Here is a 19,814-nt window from a genome sequence, read left to right on the forward strand (position 1 = left end):
GACACAGCTTACCTTTGCTAAATTGAGGTCTCGAACTTCTCTTTCCTTCAAGGATCATAACTGATCTCATAGTCCAAAAGCTGTCTCATCCCACTTTCACACAAAACATATCCTTGAAGGCCTCTTCTTGATTGCAGGCACATACTTACAGCTAATTATTTTTGTATTGGTCACAAAGCAATTTAGGTCCACCCCCAAACCACAGTGACAATTCTCTCTGCAGCCTGAAACAGGCAAGGCCTACACAGACACATGTACCCCTCTTCCTCACTCTCCCCCAAAGCAACTCAAAGCCACACTTTGTTGGGTTGTTTGATGCTTTTTATTTATCACATGTAAAAACACTACTATTTCTGTTTGTAGGTACCTCTTGCTGTCCAGCAAGTCAAACAGCTCCAAACATCAAAGACCAGAGAGGCAGAGAAGGGAATTGCTTACGCCCAGTGTCAACGGGTCACGGTTCCGGAGCATGTTTAACACAAAACCTCACTGGGATTGTTCTACGAAAGCAGATCGTTACAAGTAACAGATCAGAGCTGGTGGAAACACTAGGTGAAGGCGTCATCTAGGGAGGGAGAGGACCTGCAAACTGGTCTTTTTCCTTCAGCTGCCCTCATCTTTCTAATACAGGTAATTGTGATCTAAGTAGGTGACTAGTGCTTTAAACCAGAACGGGGTGTCTGATCCACGCAGCTTAGTTGATACGAGGGTTCCTGAAGTTTCTTCCAGCGAAGCGGGCCTTGCTGCCAAGCTCCTCTTCAATTCTGAAGACAAGGGAAGAAAATGCTGAGTGAGCACAACTGCATTGGCACAGCTGCTGACCTTACACCAAACCACCTGATCTAAGAGGCACTGAGGGTACCGGCAGGGTCACCAGTCAGCTTCCCCCAAGCAACTTGAGCAATCACACATTTAGCTGCGCTGGTCAGTAACCCTCATCTTATCTAACTTTGCTCAAACATTTGAAATGCTTGCCCAAGGCAACTGCACCACACAGTCAGAAGGACAACTTCACAGAGACAATGTCACTAACCACTGCGTGAGGCTCCTCTTTTCTGTCTCCATTATGACCATAACCAATTCAACTCAACATTCATCGCACTGCCAGCTCTGCAAGCAGGCCACTAGCCCAAAAGCATTTCTACTAGTGTCAGTTTGTCTTTAAGCTGCACAGTTCTGGAGATGCAGAACAGCAAGCTGTGCCCAGAATGTATTAGTGGAGCACCCATTTCTTGTCAGGCCTAGCCCTTATCCCTTTTCCCATCTCAAGTCTCACCTCAGCAGCTGGTTGTACTTGGCTAGGCGCTCAGATCGGCAGGGGGCACCAGTTTTGATCTGGAAGGAAAATCAGAAGGTTGGTCAGGAACTGTAGCAGAAGTGAGGCCACAAATGCAACCATAAAACTACTCTATTTGGAGTGATAAGCACAATTACAAGCTTGATTTCAGCACTAGGCTTTGAATACCCATACACTCAAACATGACAGTGCTCAGGAGCAATAAGGGAGGTTCACTTAGGAACAGCTTCCGTACCAAATCCACACCCAGTGGAGTTCACTTTCAGATTTTTAATTGATGGCTAAAGGTGAGTTTACACAAGATAACATGCTCCCATGTCACGCTCCCATTAGGCAGATCAGCTTCCTGTACGTAGGAGCAGGAAGTCTTCATGCCTTAAGTCACAGCAGACCCCACCTGCTATGCACCATGGCATTGTCTAATCAAGGAAGTTAACTACAGCAGGTACAGATACCAACCTGACCAGTGCAGAGACCAACCACCAGGTCAGCAATGAAGGTATCTTCTGTTTCTCCAGAGCGGTGACTCACCATCACACCCCAACCGCTGGACTGGGCAAGCTTGCAGCTGGAAGAGACAAAGTGTCACACCACCCTATTTGCATAGCGACCTTTGCTCTATAGATGCTGCCAAGTGCCAGGTATCCTCTGCTTTGACAAGACAGAACTGCCCTTTGGTATGTCGGAGCTAGGATCACGTGAAAACAGTGATAAAAAGCCATTTTTACACATGCTTAGGCAGTGTTCGATGCACCCATATGACTTCAAGGCCACGAAGGTACAGGTTTGCTTGCCAATAGCCTCTGAGTTAACTTTTAGTCCCCTCACAAATGTCCAATCAGATTTCTATTGCATTGTTCTCTATGTTCATCCCCAATTACACAGTACCACTCTGCACTAGAGGATCCCCCTCCATGATATGGCTAAGAAGGGAGAACAACTTACGCTTGTAGGGACTCTGTCACAGATCCAATCTGGTTGACCTTGAGGAGGAGGCAGTTGCAGGATTTCTCCTCCGCAGCCTTGGCAATACGCTTTGGGTTGGTCACAGTCAGATCGTCACCAACCACTTGGATGCCAACGCTGGCAGTGAACTTCTTCCAGGCAGCCCAGTCATCCTGGTCAAATGGGTCTTCGATGGACACCACTGGACAAGGATACAATTAGATTTAACACAATACCACCCTGAAAGGGTCAGGCATGCAGCACATTGCTAACCCTGCTTTCAAACGAGTATTACCCATCCCCAAGAACATTGCTGCAGCTCCTGGAAAGCTAGTTTGTTCTGCCTGTGATCTGCAGACATGGGAGGCTGCATGTTGAAGGACTTACCTGGGTAGTTCTTCACGAAGCCCTTGTACAGGTCAGCCAGCTGGTCAGGAGAAATGTATCTGCTGGGATCATCAGGGGATTTGAAGTCCAGGTCATACTTTCCATCACGGTAGAACTCTGAGGCAGCCACATCCATGCCAATGACAACCTTGTCAGAGTAGCCGGCCTTACCGATGGCAGTCTTCAACAGCTCCAGGGCTGAAATACAATTAGGCACCAGTGAGTTCCTGCTGAACACCTCAACAGAAAGCTATTCCTTTGCCAACAACAGTATATTCACTTGGCCAGGAATCTCCATTACGCCCTATAGAAAGCCCAAAGGCAACTCTCCAGGTTCTGCACTAATTGAGACAAGATACTACTATACTGTTTTTGTAATTGTAATACCTGAGACACCACTATGGCATGTTTGATCTCTTCAGGCAGGACTACAGCAAGCCAGCAAGCTTAAGACAAGATGATACTACAACTTCTTGATGCTTTAGGAACATAGGCAGGAAAGTGACCACACATTAATCCCTTTCAGCTCCAGATCAGGTGCTGACCATGACAGAAGTGAGCACCCAAATCCTGACATGCAATGGGACACAACCTGCTTCTGCACAGGGCACCCTCTCTTTGCATCTACCTGTTCTCCTCTTGTGCACTTATTTAGAGAAGAGTGAATTTAACTACTCAGTAGGAGTCTTGGGATACTACCCAATACACTACCCTGATTGGCAGAGTTTGAGCAAGGAAACTTGATATGTTCACAGCCAGGAAGACTCCCTCAAGCATCCTTGACTCCAAGCCAACCAGCCAGGCTATTTACAGTAGGAAGCTTACATTGCGTTTTTTTAAAGATGCTCATGTTGTACAAACTGCAAGAGCAGCTGCTACCAGCACAGATTCCTTGGACTGTAATGGTTACTCAAGGTCATCTCCATTGATGTCTAAGGGTACAGACCTAGACAAATCTGCACTTAACCGTGGGATACAGGGAACATCTATTTCCACTGCTGGCTCATTATCAGAACATGGTATTAGCCTCAGTATCAGAAAAGGCAGCTGCAGTTCAGAGGCCAACTTCAACAATACTGTAAGTAGCTGCTTTCAAGGATGCAAGCAACTTGAGCTTAGCACTAGACTGGCTTATTACCAGCTCCATTTCTGCACAAAGAGGCCAGAAAACAACCCTTCTGGGTACAGAGCATTTCTGTAGGAACAAGCATTTCACTTTCCACTAGTGAGACTGTGCCCCACCCCCCCCGCAGCCTTCTGAACAGGACTGTTGGGCTGTGGAGACAGCAAATGCCTCCGTGTCCCTGGTTGGCCCACACGCACTCCCACCCATCAGCAGGCACAGTTCAAACTGTTTCCCTCCTTTGTCAGCAGAAAAATAAGTCCACTAAACTTTGACCACTGACTTCTAGGAAGCCCATGATGCATACAGACCACCTCTTCAACTGGAAGGTGGTAAGATTCCCTCTGAGTGGTACAGAAGCAAAGTACTGATGAGGCACTGAAGTGAAAGCTATCCTGTCAAGCTGCATAAACTCATTTCCAGGAGAGTAGCTCCGTGGTCCTACATTGCACCACATCATGATAGGATCTTAGAAAGCTCGTCAGGACAGAAGCAGAGCAAAGGAATAGGTGATCATTTATACCTCCCACTCCACTAAGCTTATTTTTACCTTCTTTATTTTCAAGGATGTTGGGGGCAAAGCCACCCTCATCACCCACGTTGGTTGCATCCTTCCCATACTTCTCCTTGATGACATTCTTTAGATTGTGATAGACCTCTGCACCAATGCGCATCGCCTCCTTGAAACTGTCGGCACCCACAGGGAGGATCATGAACTCCTGCATAGCCAGCTTATTGCCAGCATGGGAGCCGCCGTTGATCACATTGAAAGCCTTGGAGTAACCAGAGAGAAAAGTTAGAGTGTTCCAGTGTAGGTGGACAACAGCAAGAGACACTCCGCTATCGAGAAAGCTTGATCCAAGACCAGAAGACACTGGGAAGCACCTGGCCAGATCAAGCCTTCAGCTAGCCTTTGCAGGACACTTACAGGAACAGGCAGGATGACTTCTGGGTTTCCAGCGAGGTCAGCAATGTGACGGTACAAGGGGACACCCTTCTCAGCAGCACCAGCTTTGCATACAGCCAGAGATACCCCCAAGATGGCATTGGCACCAAATTTAGCTGAAATAGGAAGAAGTTGTTTACAGAAATGCTGAATTTTCCTGAAGAGATTCAGCAGTACCAGCACTGCTATGGTCTTGGTTATCTAAGTACACAGGCTAAGCTGTGCACTGCACACTGTTTGCAGTACACAGTGTTTCTGATAAGGTAAACAAGGCTTCTGCAAAAACAACCTTTATCTCTTCATGCCTACCACAACACAGAGCCCACTTACATTTGTTCTCTGATCCATCCATGTCCAGCATCAGTTTGTCAATCTTTTCTTGCTCCACTACATTGACGTTCTGCAGAGAGAGAAGCAAAGCACTGATGCCCCACATGGCTCTAAGAACCCTCACCTACCCATTGCGTCTTTATTTCACTTGTGGGCACCAGGAATTGCTGAAGCACAACTACCCAAACAGCAGAGCAGACTACTTCTGGCCATTATCAAACAGCAACATCTTCTGGTCAGTTCCTCAAGGCTGACATAAGCTGGGCACACCAAAAGCTTTTTTTTGTTAAGACATCTGGACAGAGTTGTAAGGCTGCCATGGCCCTTAGCTCCCTGAATGCGGGGACAGTTACACTGCTCTCAGCCTGACATGGAAGAAAGCTCCAGTTTACGCCCTCTGTTCCTTCACTTCAAGCTTAAAGACAACCAGCATGCTCAGATCACAAACCCATTTATAACTCAGCACGGAGTGCTTGCAATCATAGCTAAGAATGTGCCATCACTTTAGGTATTATCCCCATCCTTTCTAGTGCTCAGTGTCCACAAAGGGCAGAGGAATCTCACTCAAGCCACTTTACTTAATATTTCCCTAAGATTTGCCCCAGATTATCCAGCCTGGAAAAAAAAACAGTCCCCCCCCATGATTCAGCCACCCTTTTAAGCATAAGGCAGCTTGCATCTTAGCTGCACTCCACTGAGGTTCCCAGGTGCACGCAGCAACAGTAGGCTGCGGGAAACTGTTTTGATTAAGTGTTAGATATGAAGTCATTAAGGGAAGCAATTACTGTAAGTCAGTTTGTTCTCATGCACTCCAGTACACAGGCTTGCATCCCACACGTAACACGGTTCCTGTAACTGTCTCTAGAGACAAACATCAGCTAGGATGCACTGGACTGGCATTAACTGATGTTAGCAGAAGACAGATCACTCCTACCTTGCTAATCAGTGCGGGTGCAATTGTTTTATTGACGTGCTCAACAGCTTTTGAGACACCTGTAAGGAACAAGCAAATCAGACACTGGTCAACCACACTTGTTACACAGGCATTATTAGTAGATGATCTCAGTAAGAATAAAATCTCAAAAATACCACCTCATGCTATTCAAACCCCAATACCCTGAGCTTACTGCTAGATCTGAACACTTGCAGACGCTGTCCCAACTGAGTGGAAGTTGCCTGAAATAAGCATCATCTAGGAATGCCTGCTGTGATGTTAGTTTGTAAGACCATGCACTGGAGAACGTGGTCCAAGTGACAAGGCTGCACTGAAAGCACATCCATTACCTGCGTACACAATGCTGTCGCCAGGAACTCGTTAACATATTTAACGGCTCTGGATACACCTGACAGAAGCGAAATGGACAAGAGAATCAAGGAAGAAGTGAAAGCTCACAGCCAAAGACAAAATCAGTCATGCAAGGAAAAGAAAAGGACACAAGTAGGGCAACAGACCTACGGGTTAGCAAGTGTCTGATAGTGAGCTCTAGACCAGAAACAAAAGGGTTCAAAGGGTAGAGAAAATTGTGCAGCAGCCAGCTAGGATGTGTTTGTTCTTTTCACCCTGGTTTCATGCTGCGAAGCTGTGGACCCAAACGTTTAGTGGCTGAGTAAGTAAAGGTTTTAGGATATGCTAATGCTATCTGCTCATAGCATGGATGAGTAGGGGGAAAGAAAAAGGTTTCCCTGAAAGTTAAACATGCAGCAGCTCCGGCATTTCACTATGCTGTCCTTCTGTAACCTTCTGTGTCCTTCTAAAGGATCACCTTAGGTATGTTTTTACACTTGATATAGTGCAAAAACCTACACATGGGGAAAATCCCATGAACACAGCACCCCCTTTTAATCTGTGTAGCCCACCACCAGGTAAACCAGGAGCTGCACTAAGAACTTGCTTCTTCCCCATCAGCAGAGGCCATCATTAGCCAGCTACCACCATTAGCCTCAGGAATGCTGACATCCCTGAAGAGCTTTTAAACATCTCCCAAGACCTAAGCTTCAGAACCTGGTGAACGCTAATTAAGTGCACCCTGAACCACATTAATTGCCTTTCAAATAGTCTAAGTCAGCAGTTTTAAATTACAAAAGGCCTTCCAGCTATCTGCAACTCATCCCATTCGGTGATTTTTCGTGACTCATGTTATTTCCTGGGTGATAAAAACCTTCAGCTGGAACAGCCTGTTGCAGAAGCTTAGACTACTGTCTGGTTAACTGTCTGTAGGATCAGACTTAGCAGGTCTAAGCACACAGACATATTTGACACTGAGGTAAGAACACTTTTACTCTTTTCAAGGAAGTGCCCAAAGTGGATAGCCTAAGATCTTCTGTTCTTTGGGATATTCAGTAATCTGAAGTTTAATTTGTATTGAATAACCACCATGAATTTTCTCAGACATGGCTCTACAAGTTCAGTTCAGCAGCTATCCACTCTGACCACTGTCTCAATAGGCAAAGTATTTCAGCTTCCTTTAATCTGACTGACAAAAGTTTGGAGTACTGACAAAATTGCTTCTCTCAGCTGAAAGGTGAATTGATTGCATACTTGGAAAGTGCCACCAGTGGTTTTACAGCAAGTAAAAAAGCTCTTGGACCTACTGTCCAAGCTCCCAGAGTAGTTTTAAGAATTGGTACTAGGGTGTTTACTAGTTAATGGCATGTGGCTATTCATTTTCTTCCATGCTTGTTTCCAAGCCAGTCTCACGACTACTGCCAAGTTGCCTTTCAGGTCTTAGAATCAGTCCACAGACAATTAAGATAGTATGCCACTAACACAAACTTACATATTAGGACCATCTGCAATGAAAGACAAAGATTCAAGTGCCTTTAACTACAGTGCAGCCTGAAATGAAAACATTTCAGTGACTGCTACTAGTGTAGAGTTGCATGTTACCTGTGATCAGCAGCTGGCATAAACCTCAAGCTCAGGACTTACCATGCTGTGAGCTGAGGAGTGTACAGTGTCACAGCAGATGCACTTAACAGTTCTTGGACAAATTAAGGCTATAAACATCCTGTGACTAGCTGCAGCATCACCAAGCCTTTTGGAACAGGTAGCTCAGATGCTCTTAGGACATCCTACTCACTGTACTCCCTCATACACCACATACAGGGCAGCAGAGAAGTGGAACAACAAAGCACGTTTCAGCACTGTACTGGGGCAGCATCAGCCAGCTGGCGTGCCTGAGCCCCACATACAATGTACAACGCAATGCTGGAAACAGTCCCTCAGTGTCCCTCGGAAAACCCAGCAGTGTGCTGCACCTCTACCACCACCACACAGCTTACATGTGGCTAGGGCACTACCTTTCCACTGTTTACTTTCATCCCTTATGTTTAATTGCTACACCTTGTACAGGCTACGGGAGGCAGCAAAGAAGCCCATTTCTCCTCTGAAGTAATCTAACTGACGTAGCTGTCTGCAGCAACACAGCCCTTGTAAGAAGCCAGGCACTGAATTTCAGGTTTACCTTTCCCCATGTAGCGTGTCTTGTCATTGTCACGAAGTTCCAGAGCTTCATAGATTCCAGTTGAGGCACCGCTGGGAACAGCGGCTCTGAACAGACCTGTTTAAACAGAAAAATTCTTCTAGCACATTTTAACCTGCAAAGCATTCCCCACTCACAAAACCCCAACCTACCACATACTTCCACCCCGAGAGATGGAAGAGGTAAGCTCTAAACAAAACCGCTGGTCACTCTGTGACCCTGAACAAGCTGTTTGCTCCATTAGTGTCACCAATACAGCACCAATACTCCCTACAGCAAGTTTTGACTCACTCACAGGAATATGCCTCTCTTCCAATCTGTATTTCAAGTGTAAGGTTGTGGAAAGCCATCCCGTTCTGAATTTGAAGAACAAATTGGTACACTGCCTGTGGTTCAAGATGCCAACTTCAATCTCCAGCCTTGCCCTTATCCCACAACAGCAAAGAGCTTAGTGGGGGCAATCTCATTAAATGACTGCATTAATCTTTTGAGGCAGAAAGATCAGCTATTTAGTTAGTGTATTACAGCTATTGTGTGTGCTCACTCCACCAAACCCCGCTGGTATGTGTTTGTACAATGCCTTTGTCAGATCCCATCAGATATGGGATGAACAACTAACAAAAACCAAATGAAAGTCCTACAATAATTAGAAATATACGATGTTATATGGGAAAACCCAATTAGACAAGTTGTTCAGTCATGCCTGATTACCTATGCAGAGAAGAAACCCTTACCCAGGATTCAGCTCTGCAGAAGACTTTCATTACACAAAGCAACTGCTTGAGAAATTAAACTTCCTCAAGTGCAGTCATACAGGGTTTTGTGATGACAGAAAAACTAAGTCCCTTAGCAGCTGCTTAAGAACAGGAACCAGGCCTTGTTAACCCCAAGTTTGCCAGTGCTGTCCTGAGCTCAAGCTGGGATAAGGGAAATAAGGCAGGTTGCACTGTCTGGATTAATACTTTTACAGTTTAGACTGCAAAAAGCAGCACACAAATAGTTCCATTGCAAAACTGCCTCTTCAGTTCTATCTGAAACAAAAAGCAAAACAATTTAAAGCTAAGGACTCACCTTTGTTGGTGTAGAGGTCTACCTCAACAGTGGGATTCCCACGGGAATCAAAGATTTCACGGGCATGGATCTTGAGAATCGACATCTTGAACACCTGAAAGAGTGCAGTATTAATTTATATTCTGCAGCATCATCTGTAGTTATGAGAACAGGTCAAAAACCTCACACTATTTCAAATAAGATAACTTTTAATACTTGGTTATTCTCACATTAGGAGGACAGGAATATTAACATGGGCAGGAAGAGCAATCAAAAAGCAGAACCCTTGTTTCCAGAGTCTGAAAGGAATGCCACTGCTTACCATATAAAAGCAGCCAAGTAATCCCAATACAGGAAATTTCTGCAGCTAGTTAGCATTCTTTTTGATACAAGACTCGAGGGCAAGAGTTCTTAGTATGCACAGCAGCTGTTCAGAGTCGAATGTAACCTATCTCAAAATAGCAACAGACGGCTGCAGCTCTAACTAAGCAGTAAGTTTGCCCTTTCTTGAGAAGAACACCTACAGGAATAGCCTTTCCTCTTAAAGAGAAGAGGAAAATCACCACAGTTCTTTGAATACTGCCCCCCCCCCCCCCATATTTTTACTTAATAAAAGCACAGTAAGGAATACCTTATGTAAGCTCAGCTACATTTTAAAAATCAAGTCAGACAAATGCCTGTAAGCCATGGACTAGCACCAAACTAGTCCATCCACAGAGAAGCAAGCTCAGCCTCAGAAGCAGAACCATCTGGAAGCTGACTTCTGGCAAGCCAGTGTGGGTGGAAACCCTGCATACGGGAATGGTCACGAATCACTCATTACTGAGAAGTTCCGATGAAAGGCTCTCAGAAACCCGGCTGCTTGCACAGAGGCAGCTTCCTACCCTCGTTCCTGCTGCACAGCAAAGTCCTCTCCCCACGATGAAGGGGCAGGAAGCCATTTGTTCACCCCCTTGGGTTCAAAAGTGCCCCTTCAAGCTGCCCTGCCTCTCAGCAGCAGATCACGTAACACAACTCACGTATTTTAGGTATCGTCTGCCTTACTTGTAAGGCCCATGGGCTGACAGATGATATGCCTGCCACAAGAAGCTGAACAAGCTAGTTCAATCTGGCCTCCATGCTACTGCTTTAATCAGGGAACACACATGCTCGCAATAAATCCCTGCAACTCCCCCGTTATCAGTCCCATCCACACAGACATCTTTGCACTTGCTCCAAGCAATGCCCAACATGAACAGCCTGCATTTATCTGAAGAGGGCTTTCACAGCTTTTTAGGCTGGCACTTACGCCTTACTTTCCTTTTAAGAGCCACAGATTTGCCACAAAACATGTGCTGCACTACTCTTTGAGAGCACAGGCAGCTCACTAGGAAGGCTTAGCGCAATGCAGTAATGTTTCCTCACCTTCACACAGGTGTCACTCCAGCAACACACACTGCTGGAGCTTCCATCAGTACCCCAGGTCTGACGCTACCCAAGTGTCCTTGACAAACGACCTCCCCAACAGCACCTCCCTTTTCTTTAGGGGGAGGCATTTCACAGCACTAGACTGTTCCAGAAATTCTTCACACTTTTTGACTCATTTTGCAAGCTCCCTTCTGTGCTCAAGGAACAGGTTTCCTACTGAGTTATTCCTAAACCTGATGGTGTTTAGCTCCTCATGGGCTGAGTGAGAAGTGTTCTGCCTCCCTCTCTGCAGACAACTCAGCTCTAAAGTGAGAGCTGCCCCTGCACAGGTCTGGCTGTGGAAATGTTAACTGCACACAAGCTTGAGAAGAGTTCATCAGTAGCACTGCCTGCCCCAGACCTTTGTACTTTATGATGGAGCAAGCCAAACACATGCAAACACCAAAGGGGTATTTTATGCACATCCTGCCTCAAACCTTGTTTTGTTCTACAGTCTGCTGGCAAGGTCAGTGTCTCCTTTTGGGTGAGGAGCCATGCACACCAGCTTCCTGCCCTTCCCAAGGGCACCCACGTTGTTACCTACTGCAAGGCTAAGCTACAGCCCAGGGCACCACTCCCAAATCTGAGACCTGCCTTTACTATCAACTCAGGTCCAAGAAATCCACTCCTACCTGATGCTGTGCTCCACACAGGAAATGCAGCACTAGCAATTCAAAAGCTGAACAAAAAGGAGGTATTTTGCAGCAACCTTTCTCTTAGTTAAGAGGGTTGGAATAGAGAATAAAAACCAGCAGTAGTTTGGCCAGAAATAACTACCCTGGTTACTTGAGAGGTCCTATTACCTAACTGCCATTTAGTTTTCATACGTGCCCTAAGACCTTAAGTCTCATATCACTGCTCTGAAAAAAATCTCAGAGCTTGACTTCATTCCATCATCTCCTAACATAGCACAGAAGCACGCCTAAATCCCATGCACGTGTGGACCACCAGAGGCACCTCCTGCTCACCCCCTCGGTGCTCCACGTGGTGGGAACTCACGCCCGTGCCCGGCAGCACGAAGCAAGGGCAGCACGGTGTGTGAAACAAGCCCGGGGCGTGCTGCGCCACTTTCTCTCTCCTTCTCCAGCAAGATGGAGGAGGCCTCGCACCGCCTCGCCTCCGCCCGGGGCTTGGCTGACCAACTCCGCCGCTTCCTGCCAGGCTCCCAAGCCCCAGCCCGGTGACTCAGCAGCGTGTAACGGCACAGCGGGGCACCCAGAGCCTCCCCTGCTTCCCCACACCATGCCAGTCGTCTAAAAAACCATTTTTCCCCCACTTCACTACCCCCCCACACCCCAAAGGTGCGCACTGAGCCATGGGGTGCTGCTCCCCGCCCACTCTCCCTCAATATTACCACAGTTTAACCCCCCGGGAGTCCGAGAACACCCATCTCTCGGCGCTGACCCCAAACACCCAACATTTCCCACCCGAAGCTGACAGACGCTGCCCGCTGCCGCCGCAGGGAAGGCCCAAACCCGGCCCAGCGGCCGCGTAACGATACAAACACCCACGTTAAACCCTGCCCAGGCCCCGCTGCGCTGCCCAGGCCCCCACATAACCGGGGACCCCCTGAGAGGGACCAGAATCCCGTGAGGCGCCACCGCAGCCGCACTCACCCCGCACCCGTTCCGTTCCGCCGCTGATTGGGAAAGGACCGTTGCTCCACCGCCCGCTTATATACCTCCCGTGCCACTGCTCCTCCCTCCCCTCTCCTCCCATTGGCCAGTTTTGCCGCCCACCCGTTCCCTATTGGGCGCCGCGCCGCCGCGCCGCTCGCCCATTGGCTGGCACCGCCTCGCGCCAGCGGCGGCGCCGGGCGCGTGCGCTACGTGCCGTGGACGGATGGAAAATCCCCCGGTGAGGGGGGCGGGGCCGCATGGAGCGAACCATTGGGGGCTGGAGGGGGGAGGGAGGCGCGGAGCAAACCACGCGGGGCTGCGGGGGGGAACGGGGCGAGCCCCAGTTTTGGGGCGAGACCCCGAGGTTTTGGTGTCCTCCTGTAGCAGAGCCTTGGAGGTCAGCCACGGGGCTTTTCTGTTTTTTGGGGGCGTGCAAGGAAAGGGTGTCCCTCCCATTCTTTGTAGCAAAGAGCAGCAAAAAGCAAAAAATAAGCAAAAAAAGCAAAAGCAGCAAAATGTAAAAAAAAAAAAAAAAAAAAAACGGCACAAAAAAAAAAACCAGCAAAAAGCAAAAAATGGAAAATTCAAAAAAAAGGGGGGGGGGACAAGAAGCAGCAAAGAGCAGCAAGCAGCAGCACGTGGTGCACACGGGGAGGGCTGGGCAGAAGGGAATTTTTATTAGGGTGCAATCAGTCACACGTACAATAAAATTTTATTGGGTTTTTAAAGAACGCCCTTCAGATTTCCGGGGGGAAGTGGCAGCAGGAGCACTGATGCCACCGGTACCACTCTTCAGGCACCAGCTCCGAACAAAAGCTTTTCATCCTGGCTCTGCACAAGGGAACTGATGCCCCAAGGCACGTGCTTGAAGACCACGTTGCATCTAAAATATAAATAATCAAAAAAAATCAGAGCTCAACAGCTGGCCACATTATTTTCCCAAATGGATGCTGCGATGCATGCTCCTGAAAAGCTCCAGTCCCTCCACGGGTGATCTGCAAAGACAAAAGCATCAGATTATTCACTGATAATTATTTAGGTTGCTGCGTTGTGGTGAGGTGTGAAACTTGATTTATAGGTAAATCTTTCTTTGGGGTGCCGATCCCCCAAACCCACGTGTCATTGCCTTTGTGTTCCGGGTCGTGGCAGCAGCTCCCGACCACCCTGAGGCCTTATCCTGCCTGCTGCTGGCTGCAGAGGGGAAAAATCCTTGCAAAAAAGCCCCTAAGTAGCTTTGTAAAAGTGCCTTGAAAATCACCCTGAGCCTTGTAGTAGAGCCAGAGCATGAGAAATCCTAAGGGCAAGGGAAGTTCAGCATTGCAATAGCGGGGCAAATGCCCGAGTGTGAAGCATGGTGGAGGCTCTCTGGGAGTAAAGACATATATATAGTAGAAGAGGTCGTGATTAGCCTGGGGCACGCAGAAAAGCAAACCATCCAGCACCTCCTGTGCACCCAAAGCCCTGCAAGAAGACCGAGCTCTGTCACTCATCCCGTGGCCAGGCTCTTTTTTCTTAGCACACGCAAAACCAGTGCAAATTGGGCAAATTGATCCCAGCAGTGTGCAAGCAACAAGCTTAGCGCGGCATCCCCTTTGTGCAGTAGCTGGAGGCAGCACTGGCCTGGCACCGTTCAGGTGTTGGTACAGCCTTCCCTGGGTCAGCAGATTTTTTCTACTTGTTCTGTGCCACTCGGAATCAAACAGAAGTCCGAGCTGGTGTGAAAAGTGCGCCTGCTCACTCGTGTGTCTTCTCATCCTCTCATTCTTTAAAGAAAAAGTTGAGCATCCCTGAGGCTATGAGATATCTGGCTGGCACGAGTTCCTGTGGGAGTCTGGGCTTGTTACCAGTTAATCAAATACTCAAATATAATTTTTGGCAGAGGGGCATGTGGCTAATGGGGCAGACGCTGGGAACAGAGAGTTTCAGGAAGCATAAAGCCACTGCAGCTGTAATCTAGTTTGACAGCCCAGAGAGCCACACAAACACATCGGTGCAGCACGCCGATGGAGCAGCTGGAGAAAAAAAAAAAAACACAGATATGGCTCTGACTTACGGGCACCCCCAGCCAGCAGCAGAAAGCAAAGCTCACCTTGCATTGCAAGGCCTGCTCGTGCCTTGTGCTTTGCAGTGATGGTAAAATTAAAAGTGTGCTCCATGCAGCTCATTTCATTGCTTGCAATAACTCTTGAGTGATGTGAAGCTGCTGGTTCAAACCGCCAAGGATGCCAGGGGAGCAGAGCCTCTGCAGATCAGGACTTGTTCACCAGGGTATTAAAACACCTAAAAACCACGGGGCAGAGCAAGCTGCTTTCCAGGGCGTGCGCTTTTGCTCTGTGCATGCATTTCCTTAAGGCTGCAGGGATTTCTCTTCCTTCCCCAGAGCACAGCTGAAGAGCAAGTGTCTGGTGCTGGCTGTGCACCACCCACCGCTGCTCTGTCCTGCAGCTCCTGCAAGCCAGCCTTTTCCACGGGTTCCTTATTTCCACGGGTTTCCTCCGAAAAGCAGTCCTGGGTACAAGTGGCCTCGTGGTGGAGGCTTCTGAACGTGGCAAAGGCTCCAGGGAAAGTCAGAGGCAGGAGACGTTCCCACTTCTCCCCGTGGGCTCTGCAGGTCCTGGTGGCTTTGAGGAACGGTCCTTGGAAAGGTAACGGCAGAGCCTGACTAACGCTGTCTCTGGGCACCTATTACAATTGCTGCATGCCTTTGTAGGGTGTTCTCTTCCAGGCAATCAAAACATCCTCTGATTTTCCAAGCTTCTCAGCCCCCTTTTGTCTTGCGGCTTCTGTGTGATTGAACACTGCAGATTTTAGGCATGGGAATAATGAAATGACTGGAGGTGACAGAGCTGATGGCTTTCTCAAAGCTTGTAGCTTCTTCCTCTTCTCCTAATTCTCCTGTCTGGTTAGTGTCCTGGAAACTATCTAAACTGTATGCCTTTAGATGTCCTCCAACCCCAGCTGGCCCCAGGCATGGTTCTGTGTACCTGGTGATCTCTGGAAGGGGGCTTGGAGACTGCAGTCCCAAGGAGGTGTCACGGCTGCTGAAGGTACAGGCAGTGTAAAACTGACTGCCCACGTCTGGGGAGGGGATGCTGTGGGCACCAGGTTGTGTGGAGCTGTGTAATGTGGTGTGGAGCTGTGTAACGTGGTGTGCATCCATCATCAGTCCCCACAAGTGCACAGGAGTGTGTCAGACATGTAACACTCTGAACAGATTATATTTAAAATACAACATCGCTGTACAACAACCATGATGACAACAACAAAAAGCATAGAATGGCTGGAACAGGGAAAATACACACTGCTTTTAACTGCTGTAGATGCCAACCTGCTTTAAAACCACCACATCCACTTCCAGGTGGTGGTAGAGGTTTATTTGGATGTGAACCAGTGGGTGAGGCAGGCTGCTGCTACCAGAGTGCCTTTCCCAACAGCAACCATGATCCGAGGGGAAACCAAAAGCTTTTAATGCAGCTGGATATTAATTGCCAAGCTCTCTGGCCATTGCTGCTCGCCCAAACCACAAAGTAACCCCCCTTCGTGGAGGCCTGTGGGCCTCACCCCCTCACTTGGACGCATTGCTAGCGGGGCAAGCGGTCAGTCAGCCATCCAGAAATTACGTTTGGTATTTAGGGGGGTTGAGAATAGAAACCAAAAATCAGGGGTGAAACGAATAATGACTCGTTTGTTTTCTTAACAAGTGAATAAGACTTATGCAAAGCACGAGGGTTATCAAGCAGGCTTCTCTTGCCGCAAAACAGGTATGGCACAGACAGTAGGGTTTTGTATTTCCTTCTTGTTGTCTTCCTGCCCTAAAAATCAACTTTGTTCTCGTGGGAAACACTTTCAGCTCCTACTCCTGCCCCCTGCGGTGCATGTGGTCCTGCTCTCGCTGAGCATCCCTGCACGACTGATCTCAATGATACGCATAGAAAACGCAGCAGCTACATCAAGGCTGCTTCTCTGCATGGGCTGGAAAGGAAGCTTAAGGCGATGAACTCATAGCTAGACACACAACTTACCCTCCTGGATCCTATACCCTGTGGTATATGGAGTAGCTGCAGCTGTAACTCCCACCAGAAACAAGCTCCCATGGGCTGGAAGCATTGGTTGTTGCTTGCAAAGAGCAGTTTGGGCAGCAGTGACCGTGCAGCTCCGAGTCCCTCTGCAGATGCACTCTGCCCTCCCACGTGTGCCTCTGTGCAGGCAGCACGCTGAGCAAGCCTGAAACATACTCACCGCTGTGACTAACCCTCTGCTGGAGACTTCATGCCCACAATTCCTCCCCGTTAACATGAAGCTGCGGAAAATCCCTCTCTTGGTCTGTTTCTTTCTTCCCTCTTGGAACAGAGGTTTGCCAGCTTCCATGTGCTGCTCCATGGGGGAGCCCCAACTCCCCGTTCCCACCTGTTGGTTCTCTCGTTTCCTCTATCTCCCCATTCACCTATCACAACAACAGCAATCCCAGTTAACCACTGGAGTCCCTTTACTCAGAGGACCTCATTACAGTCCCATTTCTCTGATTTCCCACCTGTATTTCATAACCCAAATCCACATCCATGCTGCTTTCCCTGCCATTCACATCTACCAACAAAGGCTTCCCATACCTTCAGAAAATCCCCACAAAACCATTTCCTTTAGCCACGAAACATCCCCAGACCAGCTCTGGCCCTGCTGTGCCCTCCCATATAGCTCCTCAGTCCCTGAACACAGCCATCCAACCCTGGGGAAGACGAGCACAGCCCTCAGCTGTGGCCTCACCATCAGAGACCAAATGAGCTGCAGCTTCCTGATGGCCCCACCACGGCTGGTGTCAAGGGTCCTGCACTCTGGCCTTAGGGTGGGCTCATCCCCTCCTTGGAGAGCTGGCCAGCTGATTTCCATGATTTGTTATTGCTTATGGATAGAATGATGTTTCCCCTTCTCACATATGCTGTTAGCATCACTACACTCATTCGCCTCGCTGAGCCATGCAGGGTTAATGATTAATGTTTCCATAGCCCTTTGAAGACGTGAAGGGGCTCTGTTTTTCTTGCTATGCAGGATAGGTTCTGCAGCAAACCCCACCGTATTGTGTTTGGCCGCTGGATGTCACAGCTGCTCAACGCACCGTGCAGCGGAAAGGAGGAAGGAAAAGTGCTTGCGCAGCGATGGGCAGCGGCTGCCTTGCCAGAGCTGCTCTGTGGAGAGTGCTTGTTTGTTAAGGGGCTCGGGGTCTTTGCGAGTGTCTACACCACACTAATATTGATTTCCAGAGAGGCCGAGCAGCAAACGTGTTTCCTCTGCATGATATAACACTGGGAAATCGGGAGCATAGCCAGTGTTTTTAAGGAAGGAGGTGCAGATACATATAAAATATTAATAACGCAGAGTCTCAGAAGATGAGCAGGCATTTGCACACACTGCCAAGCTGTCTTGTCACTGAATGGTTCCTCTTTATCCCACCCATAGCATCTTTGTGTGCCTTGCTGGAGGCCTGACACTGACTCCATCGGGCTGTGCCACAGGCCCTGGTGCGATGGAAACGCTCCTGCCAGCACCCTTCAGGCCCGTGCCCAGGTCACGTCCCTGCCTGCCTCCCACTAAAGGCAGAGGGAAGATCCAACACTGGGCACTGAAAAGGAAAAAAGTATTTCAAGATAACACAAAGACTACAGCTAAGAGTAATTTAGCAAGCAAAAGAAAATTTAGGCTGAATGAACTGCAGGTAGTGCCGAGAGCTGCTAGGCCATGAAATGGAGCCCTCTCTGCTGTCCAAGTGACAGACCCCACTTTGAGGAGCTCAGCTGGGGACCTCAAACAGGCCACCTCAAAGCCTGTTTCTGTCACAGAGCTTCAGCAGAAACAGCCAGCGTGCCTGGATGGATGCTGGAGGAAGGCGGGTTTCGCCAAGGACACCAAAATGCTGTATGAGAGGAAGGAGGCCTCGAGGGAGCATGTGGAGAAAAGGGGTCCTGGCTTTTCTGCCTCCGACTCCCGTGATGCCTAATCTGAGATAACAGAGATGTGGCATGGGGATGTGCTGAGCACCTGCAGCCCCTGCTGATGTCAAGTGAAATGTCCCGATTGCAGCGTGTTGCAAAGGCTCCATTAAAAATTAATTCACTGCCATCTCCATCTCGCTGGCACCAGCACGCTATCAGGAGGATTTTATTTCAACCCCTTAGCGCAGGCTGATGTGATTGAAGTGCATGCAGGCAAGGGACAAAGCCTCTCTGTGATGCCACCCATGTGGGCAGGGTGACAGGTGGTTGCAGGGGCCACCGTCGGTTCCTGACGCCAGTTCACACCCTCGTGTGCTGCTGTCTGGAATCTGGGTGTGCAAACAGCTCTAAATCCCCAAAATTTCTCCCTCAGCTGATTTCAAGGCTTATTTACCCAACTGGATCCACACGGATTATGGAGTGCATTGCAGGGCGTGTTTGGTTAGCTCAGTCCTGCCACAGTTCAGTGCAGCTGTCAGGATAAATGACTTCTTTGGGGGAAAGAAGGAGAAATATGCATTTGCTTAATTAACTCAATATTACAGCAGTTCCCAAACATTAAACACGCACTGCACAAAACAACAAACCAGGAAAGACCTTCTAAGGCTGGTATTTCTTGGCCAATTCATAGGTTGTGACACATTTTCAAAGAAATTAAGTGTCTGATGATGTACAGAGCAGCTACAGAAGCCCACGAGAGCCTTCAGACATCTGACACCTCTTAGCTCTGATGTGAATTCCTGTAAGTTTTCTAAAAATCAGGGCTTCAGGATCTTGCATCCTGCCTGTGTTTCTCAGCAGAATAACGAGCTTTTCAGAGCTCTGATTTTTCCAAAGGTTTCAAATCTCACACCTGATTCCAGGTTTTCAGAGATGAGGGAAGGTGTTGAAAGCAAAACACCTTGAAATCCTAGACCAGTGGGTGTGGAGCTTCTTGAAATCTGGCCTCAGAAGCCTGATTTTCAGAGCCAAGCGTCTACAATTCTGACTTCTAGTAAGACTGGGAAAGCCCAGCACTTTGGAAAAGTGGTCCCTAAACACTGTGTGCCTTGGCTCATTTGTGCATAGAGCAGAGCGCCCACACAAAATATCTCCATGGCATCACTAGCTGTTGCTTTGCATGGGTGAGGAGCAGGGCAGGATGGGTGCTGGGGAGACCAGACCAGGAGAAAATTGATATTTACACCTCCTGAGGGTTTGTAAAG

General features: G+C 48.4%; 1 protein-coding gene across 3 annotated transcripts; it reads right to left on the reverse strand.

Annotated features, from left to right (window-relative positions):
- Window positions 1-303: 303 nt before the first annotated feature.
- On the reverse strand, window positions 304-12,739 carry ENO1 (enolase 1). 3 transcript variants are annotated; one of them, XM_035344602.1, is made up of 12 exons: window positions 12,623-12,739; window positions 9,582-9,675; window positions 8,493-8,588; window positions 5,963-6,021; window positions 5,029-5,098; window positions 4,681-4,814; window positions 4,303-4,525; window positions 2,630-2,827; window positions 2,243-2,444; window positions 1,757-1,865; window positions 1,277-1,335; window positions 304-764 (listed from the first exon to the last, which is right to left on the reverse strand). In XM_035344602.1, the coding sequence occupies exons 2-12, from the start codon at window positions 9,664-9,666 to the stop codon at window positions 695-697; spliced, it is 1,305 nt and encodes a 434-aa protein (XP_035200493.1). In that variant the 5' UTR covers window positions 9,667-9,675; window positions 12,623-12,739; the 3' UTR covers window positions 304-694. The 3 variants fall into 3 exon arrangements, with proteins under 3 accessions (XP_035200493.1, XP_035200492.1, XP_035200491.1); XM_035344601.1 differs by lacking the exon at window positions 5,963-6,021 and adding an exon at window positions 6,313-6,371 and having other exon boundaries at window positions 12,630-12,654; XM_035344600.1 differs by having other exon boundaries at window positions 12,630-12,653.
- Window positions 12,740-19,814: the final 7,075 nt, after the last annotated feature.

This window comes from Oxyura jamaicensis, chromosome 21, assembly GCF_011077185.1.
Source record: "Oxyura jamaicensis isolate SHBP4307 breed ruddy duck chromosome 21, BPBGC_Ojam_1.0, whole genome shotgun sequence".
In the NCBI taxonomy this organism is placed as follows: Eukaryota; Metazoa; Chordata; class Aves; order Anseriformes; family Anatidae; genus Oxyura; species Oxyura jamaicensis.